General features: G+C 36.6%; 1 protein-coding gene across 1 annotated transcript in view; it reads right to left on the minus strand.

Moving 5' to 3' along the window:
- LOC132699991 (bone morphogenetic protein receptor type-1B) overlaps positions 1-13,208 on the minus strand; it is a 174,608-nt gene extending 161,400 nt beyond the window's left edge. The window contains exon 1 of the mRNA XM_060667021.1: positions 13,060-13,208. Within this exon, the coding sequence (XP_060523004.1) occupies positions 13,060-13,135 (76 nt within the window). The 5' untranslated portion in view covers positions 13,136-13,208. The remainder of the gene's footprint in view (positions 1-13,059) is intronic.
- Positions 13,209-13,722: the final 514 nt, after the last annotated feature.

The following is a 13,722-nucleotide window of genomic DNA, read 5'->3' on the forward strand; positions in this document are numbered from 1 at the left end:
TTATTCATTATATTTTGACACCCACCTACAATAAAAGCTTGAAGGTTTTTTCTCTATAATCTTACGACGATCTCAAGCTGTTAAAATGACACCAACGTCATTTTTTAAATGGGATGTCCTATATATTATTACCTTAAATCGAAAATCATTTTTTCCTGATTTCAAAAATATATAGCTTATTGGCATTTCATTTAGTCGCTTTTGAGATATTTCAATTTAAAAATAATTATCATTCGATTTCTGGACAATAGCCATATTGTTTAAAAAAGGATCTATGAATGGCCAACGATATTTAAATTTCCTTGCAACAGAAATAGAACACTTGTTGGAAAATTTGCCAGTTAAGAATTTTTTCAATTTAATTTGCCATCAAGATGACGGCCCTCCCCATGATAATAACATAATAGGTAGGCAAAGAACTATCAAATGGCCTGCCAACAACCCCGACCTGAATCCTTGTGACACTTTTTTGTGGGGATACTTAAAAAATAAAAAAATGATTATCATACGCCTGAAAGTTTACAAGTGATAAGAGTTTCATAAGATCTGAACACAGAAAACTCTGGTTTTATCACCTCGTGTATTAATAGGAAATTGAACGGAAATATTGTACGGATCATAGAAAATAAAATAATTATTGATATTTTTATTGTTTGAATAACATAATTTTCTTATTTGGCGTTTTTTTTTCATCAGTATATCCCATTTGAAATATTTTAAGGTATTTATTTATTTAACATTGTTAAAACAATCGCAAACATAGATAACATGGTTGCTATCAAGGAAGACTTGACCATTTTTGAACAGAAATCGAATGCTAATTATTTTTAAACTGAATCTCAAAAACGGCTAAATTAAATGCCAATAAGCAATATGTTTTTGAAATAAAAAAAGATCAACGATTTAAGCTAATAATATACAGATATACGATGGTCGATTATTTTTTTTGACATTGGCATATGATAATAGAGCAAAAATCTGCAAACTTTTGTATTTACACTTTTTTTCTACCTTTCAAAAGTAACCCTGTGGGTGGGTGTCAAAATATAATAATAATAATAATAATAACCCAGTACAGGGTGGTCCATTTAAGATGCTTCTTCTATACCTTATCTCAATAAGGACGACAATGAGGAAATAAATTGAATACAAAAAGTGTTTGACCCTAAGCATAAATATTTTATGCATACAGGGTGTTCCGTTGTGCCAGAACAGTGATTATTCGCTTGAATTTGAGTATTTTTTGTCATTACATAGCATACGAAATTTTGAGTATTTTTTGAGAAAAATGAACTTTTCCGTTTATTTACGGAAAAACAGGTCGTTGGAAAATGTGGTTTTTTACACTTGAAAACTAAAATAAATAAATAAATAAATATATATATATATATATATATATATATATATATATATATATCGTTTGATTTACACACCTTGCTCAGAAACGAACCAAGTCAACCCGAAAATTCCGTCAACGAATCAGTATCGCTCGGTGGGTACCTTCGAAGATAAAAAACGCAGCATTCTGAGCCCAAGACGTGGGTATAGTGTTACGGGCCTTCCAAGATGGGTGTCCGATTACTTCTTGAGAGCGCGCGGGACAAAAGTCGCATTGTTAACCCGCCGGTACCATAAAACGTTTGCAGGACCGGCTCTCTCTCTATCCGACAGCGCCATCTCGCGCGTGTGACGTGCGTCAAGACCGAGTCAGTGCGGCGATAAGGCCCGGAAAAAAATACACGCCTATATATAGGCTCGGGCATAAAGCCGCGATTGTCGCCGGTTATCTACTTTTCAGATCTCGGTGGCGTTTCTTTCGTGACGTCAGCAGATATACCAGAACCGAGGTAGGGTCCCATTTATTGAGAAAAAAAGTACAGCTACGTCATCACCTTATAAACCAGAACATTGCTTTTTGCTGTTAGAAAGAAACAAATATCATTTTCACACCAGCCACTTTGGATTGGAAACAAAACACAATCTAGTTAAAGACCCAAAACAGTACTAAATATCTACCATGCCTTGTCCTATAAAGCGACGCAACAGTAGACTACAACCGCCGAAATATGTGAAAAAAACTGTCACGAACAAAAATCAAGAACATCTGAACCTAACCATTGAAATACAATGCACATCCAAGCTCACACAAGTCCATTAGTTCCTCTGACCCTGTGTGTGGAAAGTATTATACCAAAGGTACATAAAAACTTAAAAAGTGCCCTCTACCGGGATAAAGCTTTACGTGGTAGGTTCCCAAGACGTCTGGCAACGGACATCGATGATTTCACCTCATTGCCGCCCTGGACAGGGTTAATAGGACTCAAAACTACGAAAAACACTACCTATGGGCTGGAGGTCGAGGGCAGATGTCGGAAATGTGCAGCGGTGGGGAACCTATAGAGCAGGCTGTAGGTCGCTCGCAAACAACGCAAACCAAGTAGCTAAAAACATCCGCCCAAGAATGATCGTCAGACATGCCCAACCTGCTACAAATATCAGCCCTAAGTAGTTCCAGAAACAGATAGAGAGGTACTGTATAGACCGAACATTGTCAAAAGAGACCTGGGATCATAATTGACCTAGATGTAGCTGGCCGAAAAAGTCGCTAAATACGAAAACTTGGCAGTGGAACTGCAGCTGACTATTGTTAGCACTGGTGATATCGGCTGAAGGGATTAGTTCGAAGAGTCTCCCAGGAAATCTTCAGAAAATTGGACTATCCCGGAACATCCTAGAAAACGCTCGCATGTACCATACAGTCCGTAAGTTCCTGCACGAAACCTAAGTGGCGGGAACTGAATCGTTTTTGTACCAGGTTGCCTTAGCCTAGTCATCAGGCTAAATGAAAACTAGCAGAAGCTGAGTTAACTCTCGTAACTGCTTTCTTGGCAAATTGTACTTCTAGAATAAATACAAAAAATTATAAAGATTAAGAAAAGAACTAAAAAATAAAAAACAAATTCATGAAGCTAATCAAATTTAAAGAAAAAAAAATACCGCTTTTGCTGCTACGTATCACTCCGTGTTAAATATCGCCAAAACGGGAGAGAGGCGGTTTGCTGGCCCCAGCGGGGGGCCGGGGCGACACGTCCGGAACCTAATAACACGTTCCCGAACAAATTAACTTGGAACCGGCTCATGTAGCTCGCCGCGAGGGGGCCCATTAAGACGCGCGTTTTTGGCTGCTCTTCGCCGAGTTTTTCTTCTTCTTCTTCTTCTTCCTTTTTCTGGCCCGTTCGATCGGTATCGGTCGGCGTAAATGCGATCAAAGTGGGCGTGTTGCGCATAATAACGTCGGAAATTTCCAGAAACTGTTTGCGGGGTCGAGCTTCCGAAATTCTCTATTTAAAAATGATCGAAATTATCGGATACGGAAAATTTTATAAATGATCAAGCGAAAAATTATTAAAATTTAGTTTTCTAAATTTTTACGGATCTTTTAATAAGAATCAGTGGCGTACTGTTTTTTTTTTTCAAAAATCGCAAATCTTAAAAAATCTTTCTCTACTTTGTCGGAGCGTAAACGGAAATGATCACAAAAAAGGAAATTATAAGATCAATGGACAAAAATCTTAACAAATCTGACAAACTGTGGAAAAACGTGAAAAACACACACACGAAACAGAAAAAGAAAAATTTTCAGACATTGAAAGTAACGATAAGACAATTACAAACGAACAAGACATAGCAGAATGTTTTAATAGATATTTTAGCACTGTTGGAAAAACTATGAGACAAAAAATTGCTGCCGATGAAACAATCGCATTTTCTATGCCAACAAATGAACAAATGAACACTCACTCTTTTTAACGCCCACAAATATTGAAGAAGTCACTCAAATTTTAACAACTTTGAAAACTTCTGGCGATGACCAAATCAAAAGGGAAACTTTTAAAGAATACAAATAAATTCTAACAATACCTCTTGTGTTTTGAAACGGGAAAATTTCCAAAAATTCTTAAAAAGGCCATTATCAAACCCATAAATAAATCCGGAAATAAAAAGTTAGTCTCCAATTATAGACCCATATCAATTTTAAACAGTGCTAGTAAAATTATAGAAAAATATAAAAAAATTCAATACTTTGTGTGAAAATAAATTTGGATTTCAGTATGGACTTTCAACAGAGGATGCCTTAGTCAAACTTATTTGTTGATTTGGCTAAGGCGTTTGATACGGTTGATCATCACAAATTAATTGAAATCTTGGAGAGGGGCGGTGTCAGGGGTGTTGCCCTAAATTTTTTAAAAAGTTACCTTTCAGAACGAACACAGAAAGTTGAAGTAGGAAATGTGGTTAGTGCAGAAGCAAACGTAGAGTTTGGCGTCCCCCAAGGGACAGTTTTGGGCCCGGTATTGTTTATAATTTATATTAATAACTTATTTAACATAAAATCTCTTGGAAAACTAATATGCTTTGCGGACGACTCTGCCATAACCTACAGAGACAAATCCAGGCAAGCACTTAAAAATTACGAAAAGACTAATTTTATGCCTTTTGGATGTTATTCCGACTCTCTCCCAGACTTCCAAGGACTGAATATCAAAACAAATGCGAATCATTCTGTGTCCATAAAATATAAAACCACAATCAAATATTTATGGAACACGTAAAATATACAACACTAACTGCTTAAGATCTTTAATCAGAAAAACATATTTTGAAATGTCGTACTTGAGAACCTTATATTTCGCACTAGTTCAACCACATTTAACTTATGGAATAAGAGTTTGGGGGGGGGGGGGGGGGGGGAAGTGCTGGATGCTCATCTTAGAACGCTAGAAATCACTCAAAAGTGGATATTAAAAATAATTTAAGGCAACAATAAACTATATCCAAGTAATAAGTTATTATTTTGGTCAACTTTTTGTGAAAAGTATAGCAATGCGACAATATAAGAGAAACGACACGTTACAAACCATAAAGCATAATCATAACACCAGGCACAAAGTAGTAACAGGTTACCTTCCTCAAACCAACACCTCACTAGGACAAAGATTCTTTTTGTACTTAAGCACAAATATCTACAGTGAGCTACAGATTGAAATCAAAAATATAAATTCTTTAACTTTGTTTTAATCTCGACTAAACAAATGGCTGCTAAGTCAAGAGAGATCGAGAATTCATTCACTGCCAATGAAAAAATATGGCTAGCTTAAAAAGTACGACAGAAAAAATTAATTCCCCAATGTGTTAAACTATCCCCAATAATGATAAAAACACTTAACCAAGAAAACGCATCCAGAACTAGACTAAACAGTACCTGATCATGACAAACCAATTGCTAATAAATATAGCGATTTTTCATTACCCTTTTGACTTTTCCAAATTGTAACACATCGAAATATAGGAAGGCGATTGGACCAGACAGCATACCTGTTGAGTTGCTCAAGCTATTGGACGTCTGTTTTTCAGAATATATTCAATCGAATCTATAATCAACTTCATAAGTCAGACACTGAAGATATTCCTTAAGATTATCGACTATAGAATATCAGCAAAGTGCGAAAGGGATACCGGATCCACACAATTCGGGTTCAGACGGAGGCTAGGCATAAGAGAAGCATCAGTTGCGACTCAGGTACTATAATGCTGTGCTTCATATATTACGGAAAAGCATTCGATAGAGTCCAATATCATAAAGTCTTCCTAATTTTAAATAGACTCTACATAGACCAAAAAGACATCTGTTGCATACAAAACTTATACTGGAATCAAAAGGCTGAAGTCAAAATCGATAACGAAATCAAAGAAGCGAAACCAATCCCTAGAGGGGTCCGACAAGGATGTGTGTTCTTTCCCCGCTTCTCTTCAATTTGTATTCTGAAAACGTCTTTCAGGAAGCCCTAGAAGAACGTAACATGAGCGTTAAGGTGAATGGTGTGTGGGTCAACAATATACGTTACGCGGACGACACAGTTCTAATTCCAGATAAAAATATTTGCAGAGTATGCTCTGGATTGTCGGTGAATGCAGTAAGAACATGGATCTTAATATGAACACCAAGAAACACCAAGAAAACGCAAGCCTAACATATGACAATCAATCAGCTGTGTGCTCACCAATACCGATCTCGATCTCAGGCTAAGGATTAGATTTATAAAATGCCCTGTATTACTGTATGGTATGGAGGGATGGACACTAAAGGTGAGCCATATGAACAAGATTGAACCATTCGAGATGTGGATCTATAGACGTATACTGAAGATACCATGGACGGCAGGAAAAACAAACGATGAGATCTTCAGAATGATCAATACAGACCGCGAATTGCTGAACACAATCAAACGCTGAAAAACAGCATAAAAAGATACCAATTCCTACAGTTGTTAATTGAAGGGAAGATTGAAGGAAAGAGAGGAATCGGCAGGAAAAGGATGTCTTGGCTTCGCAACATCAGACAGTGCACTGGATTGAGAACAATGGAAGAACAAGACAATACATACAACAAGCAATAAAGGAGAGTGGACAAATGTGCAGCAGAAGAAGAAGAAAGCGGAAATTACACATGGTGTGCAAAAACTTTAGAACTTTATTTCTAAAAAGCCGGGGCATGCATCGGTGGACCGGTTCCGACTTTTTTCCAAATTTCACGCGCCGGGGCACATTTTTTAAACCCTTTGACAGCGGTGCCGCGGTGTCGCGGCCCTATAAACGATTCGACGACCCACACGAGCTGTTAAACGAGCGTTTTCTGAACGGGGGGGGCCCCCCAAAAAACGAGTCCCGACCGTATCTCATCGCCTATCGCGGGCCGTGGACCTCGAGCGCCCACGGTACCATTGGCACGGTACTATATGTCAAGATTGCATAGTTTATCTCGATCCCCTTGACCTTCTCAATTGTAACAACAGCAAAGATATTCGGAATATTCAAAAATCTGACAGAACAAAAATCAAAAAGGTTGCATTAAAACGCATATATTAAATTTCATAAGTAAATAGAAAATTGCAAAATTTGGTTAATAAACATGTGTCCCAAAATGCTTGTTCCAACCAAAAAAAAAACTAAATTTATACAGCAAATACTTAAATTGATTGAGTCACAAAAGTAACTGCTCACAAAATTTTAATTCAAATTAATTTACAATATTTTTACAACATAGTTGTTTCTGAAACAATCGTTCTCGAAACTTACTCAATAGTGTATTACAAGCAAGCGGGTTTGATAAACGTCACTATACAGCGGAACTAGTTAGCTTGCTGTACTATACGCAAGATAATCTTCGCGAAGTCTATTTTACCAGCTCAGTGAAATCTGTGCAATCTTTGTGACCTGTGAAATCACTTTTCACTAGTCAAATCAGCTTCAAAAAAGAAACAAAATGAAACTCTTTGTAGAATCCGTGAAATCTAAAACTGGTGAAATCTGTGAAATCACAAGATTGTGTGAAATCTGGTGTACCAATTATGGATGATGATTTGCTCCTCGATATCCAGCATCATCGTCCGAAAGGCCTATTTTGTGCAAAGTTTGCCCTGATCATATCTGATCATTCTGTTAATGTTTCCTCTCTCATTCAGGCATCATCAGTTACGTTTCTGGCCTCTTCCGCGCCAGAAGGTTCACATTTTTAGGCCACAAACGGGGGTTACCTTATTTCAATCTCCTATAACATGGTTAGCGCCTCTTGGCAGCTTCTTGTGGAGCCTGCCTGCCCAGTATAATAAATTTCTCTTTGTTTTTCTACAAGCATTCTGGCACGGACCCTTCCGCTTGGAATATATCTGGATGTTTCCCAGAGATGCCGACTCCAATTCTTTCATCGGTTTGTGAACCGCTATCCTTTCCCCCATATATTGGTGTTGTTCTGAACCTTGCTTGTTCTTCTGTACTTGACAGGTTCACTTCATAGAGCAGGTGCGACGAAATTGCTGACGACATCTCCAAAATGGCTATCTTTTAGTACCTTTAGTCTGCAAATGCTTGCATCCCTCTCCACGTATATGTGAAGGTTGACACGCCAGTCTCTGCGGTTTGGCAATCTTTGCGTTGGACCGATCGCAGTAGGAAGTAGAAAAAAGAATTCAATTGAAAATATGAAGGGACCGGTTGTTTATAATAATAATAATAATAATAATAATAAATTGCCTTTATTGTTGTATACTGTTATATACAGTATATATACAGTAGAGCAGAGGCGAAGTCTAGCAAAAGCTACTCTACCTCTTAAATGTTTAAATTGAAAACTAGATAGGAAGTTACATTGACGAATTAAATATAGTATAATAGATAAATGTAATAGTAATATCGGTTTTTGCTTAGTCGAAATTGCTGACGTTTCGCCAATCATCATGTTGGCTTCTTCAGAGCTTGACTGAAACTGAAGCTCTGAAGAAGCCAACAGGATGATTGGCGAAACGTCAGCAATTTCGATTAAGCAAAAACCGACGCAGGAGGAATCCAGCAATATCAAATAATTTGGGATCGAAGGAGTAAAGTAGCTGAGTGTCATCAGCAAATGAATGCAAATTCAAACATTCGATGGATGTATAAATATCAGAAATATAAATTAAGAATAATATAGGTCCAAGGACAGAACCTTGCGGCACACCTGATGAAACAGGAAGAAATTCAAAACTTACATTGTCATGGGTAACTCTTTGATATCTGTTAGCTAAGTAGTTTTCAAATAATCTGGTGGAAACATCATCGAAGTCGTATTAACTCAATTTCATATATATTTAGGTTTCATTTCTCAAATCAATCCCCAAAAGTCACGATATTAACCCATTTTGACCCTGTGGTGCGTTAATGCACCACCTATTCCATGATTTTTTTTGTCACATCCAGAAAATATTTTTGCACATCCATTTAGAAATTTCGTTATTATTTGTGCCTTGTGCAGTGAACGTTACAGTTCGTAAATTTGACTCAAAAGGAATTAGAGGCGGCTATGAAGGAGATCGTGATGGATGAGGACAATAACAATGAAAGTCGTAAGTATTATTTGGATTTACGTATTCTTATGTATTGTAGCATTACATTCCTTGTAAATTTATGCTAAAATATTTACAGAACATATTGACGCGGTCTATATTCCACCCGACGTTGATACCATGACTGACTGAAGAAGATATGAACGATAACATAAATCTACAAGAGGTTAGGGAACCAACTGATATAGTTGGTTACATACACCGAATGATACAGGTGTCCTTCAACAGTCCTGTAATTCATAAACTACCGAACCTCAGATGATAAAACCCTGGAATTCAAAAGAAGACGTATGCTCAGGTTCTACTTGGAAAACAATCTACTTTTAGTAGTTAGTTTAGTAGAACATTATTTAATGTTTTTTTCCAGTGGTTCGTTTACGCACCAGTATTTTTTTTGTTCCGAGTTTTTTTTTGACACATGTAATGTATTCTTAAGTGCAGCAAAATAAACAATTTCAGAGCAAAAAAGTATTTTTTTATGCTTGGCATAATATGGGTTAAGGAATTGGTGTGTTTTGAATTGAGTGTGTACAGAACTATTTATTTGTGGTCGAAGTTTCGGAAAATTTAGTGCCTTCTTCTTAACATATATGGTAGAATCGAACATTTGGCAACGTTGCATTGTCGAACGCGACGCGGACCGTGGGCGGATGAGGACCTCTCCCTCGCGAAAAGGGGCTCCTATCTTAACACCGCATCGGCAGGTTTCGGGTACCACGAGGTGAGGATTACCGATTTACATATTGCCTCGCTTTTTTTTTTCCTTCCACCGTAAATATTTATGAACGCTATGCGGGGCGAGTTTTTGTGAGATTCGTCCGTAAAATGGTACCAGGCGAACGTTAAATATTTAGACGTTATTTATACCAATGATTCACCGTTTCCATTTCGGTAACAACGCGAGCGAATTATTGCACAAAACGTCTGAGCCGTTTTTGGACGTGAAAGTCACCAGCGGATTCGGGCACCGAGAGGCCATCTGTTTATCGGTACCGCATTGCGGTGCAACCACCATCCAGACGTATTTATACAGTGTGGAACAGAAAATTTAAGGGCAAATTCTACATGTAAAAATATGAAAAAAAAGTTTATACATACATAACTTTTAAGGCACAAACTGAAATGGTTAACTAGTTATCATTTAAAAAATATAATAACACACAAAATGGCTGCCTCTTATTCGTCGACTACTGAATACACCACTTTCCGCAGAAATTGTTGAAAAAGAATTAAATATTTTAAAACAAATAGCATTTAACAATGGTTACGAAGCCTCTTTGATAGATAAGATTATAACTAAAAAACAGTTTCAAATATCTCAGAACTCTATCTCTCCCATATTAAATACCGAGCCCAAAATTTATAAAACAATAAAATACACCTAGCCAGAAAATTTCGAAACATGTATTTAAATTTGGTCTCACGATGGATTTTAAAATTGAAAACACCATCGGAAAATTTTTAAAAAACAATAAAAGTAAATCACGAAAAACTCAACAATCAAGAGTCTACAAGTTGAAATATCGGACAAAGAGGTAGAAAATTTAGAAACGCATTAACGAACATAAAAGAGCGTATAAAAATAAAAGTTCAGATTCTAACTACGCCATTCATTTAAATTCGGAAATACACAACTTTGGCCATAATTTTGATATTTTACATAATGAAACAAAATGCAAAAAACTGAATTTGTTGCAAGCTATGGAGATTAATAAAATTCGAATCTATTACTTAATGCGTCTCCGCTGTCAAAATTAAATTTTTGACTCTACACCTGTAATTAAAAATATATTACTACCTGATTACATATATATAACTAACTGTGAACCTGTGAAAACTGTGAAAATCTTAAAATTCTTTGTTCTAATTATGCATTTAAAAAAAGTTTATATGTGTCGTTTATTTATTTGTTCTTTATTAATTTTTAATTAATAATAATAATTAATACTTCCCAGAAGATCATTATTTAAAGCTTTTTAAATATTTTTAAAATCTACGTGATACGTTTCTGGGGAAAGACGCTTCTTTGGGGACCCCCAAACTTTTCCGTAGTGCGCACCTGACCTCATCCAGGTGGTTGGCCCGTCCAATTTCCAGAATTTTTTTGCTATTCCATTTTTTTAGTTAATATTTTGCTTAAATTTTATTCTTGGACTAAATTCGTTAAAAATGCATGAAATATTTAAACACACTTTTAACAAGTAGAAGGTCAAGTTTTAGCTTTAACTAGCTTATAACTACTTAAAAACTGTCATTTCAAAAGAATTATCATCGTAAAGATAAGTAACCTCTTAAAAGAAATATGTTTTTTACTTTTTACTTCATGATTGTAAATCCACCCTAATCTAAGCATAGAATGTAAGTATTCCTGCAACCTTCACACGCTTGGACTGGTATAGAATTTATCTTATAGTGCGACTCCGGAAAAAAATATTTTAATTAATAGAACAAAATTAACAAACTCTGACGCCCTGAAGCTCCGCTACTGATCGAAATCGGACTCGTTTTTATATAAAATTTTTTGCTTCATTTTGTGTCTTAAAGCCTAAATCACCCAGTATAAATATGGATTCGGGTATGCTTCGTTTTCATGATACGGCGCGTGACTCTCCAATCTTTTTCAATTTATTTTGGATTAGGGCAAACTTCTGAAGACTTAAGTCAGGTGATCTCATAAACTAAATTATTGTTGCCTCATTTTATGAAGGGCACTTGCCTTCACGAACGCCACCGCTAGAAAACAATTTTGATCACGTGAACGTGAACTTCACTAAAGCACGTGTGTGTGTACCAAAACTCATCTCGACATCTTAATTGCTTTTTCCGTAAATTTCATATAAACTGTAAAAGAAAGAAAAGTTTAAACACCCTGTATCATGAAATCGAAGCATTTCCGGACCCATGAACTTTTTTTCATATTATTTTTTTAACGCCCTGTATACGCACATCAATCAGCGAGATTTTATTTTTTTACCAATTGTAAAGGTACATTTACGTCCAACTTTGAACGTGCATCCTTGGCGCTTAACATATGAGTTCGGTCAATACCATTTACATCGAAAGTTCTACATGTGCTTAAGCTCAAGCAACATTGGAATTTCGGCTTAAATATAAGAGCAGCCACACATCGGGTGTACATTTGGGTGGCCGTTAAAGACCGGGACCCGGTTTGCATAATTTTAATACTGTTATAAAAACAAATTTTCAGCCATTAACGATAATTATCCGACAAAACCCGCCGAAAATATTTACAGTTTTCCGAGAGACACAGATTAAAAAAAAAACAACCAAATTTACGACCCGACGATAACGGTAATGAAATAATAACACCCTCCCGGGAGATGACCGTTAATTTTTATCCGAGTGGATTAATTTTTTTATTTACCAGAACGAAACCTGGTATTGCAATAATTCCCGTCGAGTTTAATGGGTGGGTGGAAGCATGGTGAACGCGGACAGATATAGGGTTTCCGCAACGAACGCCTATAATGGGCAGTTAATTTTTTGCCATATTATCGCCATGTGTGCCCGCTGCTCCATAAATTACACATTGCGGCAATCAACGCTCGCATTCCATTACGCCAGAACAATAGGCACATACTGCGTTCCACTGTTCAGGTACGTATACGCATGACGTAACACGCTAAATAACAAAGGGGTCGCGCACGTGGGACATGCCAATTTCATCATATGCCAAAGTGTCGTTAGTTACCATTAGATGTATTTTAAAAATCGCCCACAAGTCAAGCAAAAAAATCTAAAAATGGATAGCGGCCTTGAAATCATATGGTCATGGTATCTGCGTTTAGCTCGGTTCTCCCGCACTCTCGTCATTTGTTATTTGGCAATAATATCCACGAATATCTGGCTAAAAAAAGCAATGAACGCATTTCGTGGACGGCACACCAACTCTCTTGCCAAACGATATTGAAACTAGTTCGAATTAGACTGGAAAATAGGCACGATCCGACACGAAAACTCGCCGCAAGCCATTTTCCAATTGGAACGAAAACGAAATCAAATAAAAATCGTTTGTAAACACAGACATCCCGTCCCATCTGTCAAAAATGTGGACGTCCGTGACGCAGTCCGCAAAAACACATAACCAATATCTGATTACCTTGCACGCGGAACTCCGCAGATGAGTGGTTCAGAAAATGAACGTTCGGCACCCCCGCATCCCAAAGTTCCACCATATTCGCACTGATTTCAACACCGTTTTTATCGCGAAATTCATAGAAACACCATAACACAACCACCAAAAATCCTTATGGCAGACATATTAATTTTGACAGATTATTCGGCACCGTGTCGCCATCTCTGGTAAATTGTTTGGTTTTGAACTCGGATTGAAATTAGATCGATACTACCACTGAGAGGATTGTTGTGTTTTATATTTAAAACATATTTTAAAAAATTAAGCCCCTTAAAGAAATACGAATACTAACCCTAATAATATTTTTACGAATCATAACAGCATTTTCCTCAACACAGATATACGCTGCCCTCTAGTGAACGGTAGTGGTAAGAAACAAATAATGAAAACTTCAATAGCTTTGAGAATTAAATTCAGAAGCAGTTTCTAATTATACTTTGCAAACAATATTCGAAGTGTTATTGTGGCCAAATCTTAAATTGTACATTTATTTTATCCAGAACAATTTTCTGTTGTACAGCGCTCTCTATGGATCGATGAGAGAACAATTGAATTAAAAGTGAAAAATAACACAGAAGAAAAACTGGTTATTTAATGCATATAAATATGTTTTGCCATCTATACGCC

The sequence above is a fragment of the Cylas formicarius genome, unplaced genomic scaffold (assembly GCF_029955315.1).
Source record: "Cylas formicarius isolate icCylForm1 unplaced genomic scaffold, icCylForm1.1 PGA_scaffold_3__17_contigs__length_32017465, whole genome shotgun sequence".
Lineage (NCBI taxonomy): Eukaryota > Metazoa > Arthropoda > Insecta > Coleoptera > Brentidae > Cylas > Cylas formicarius.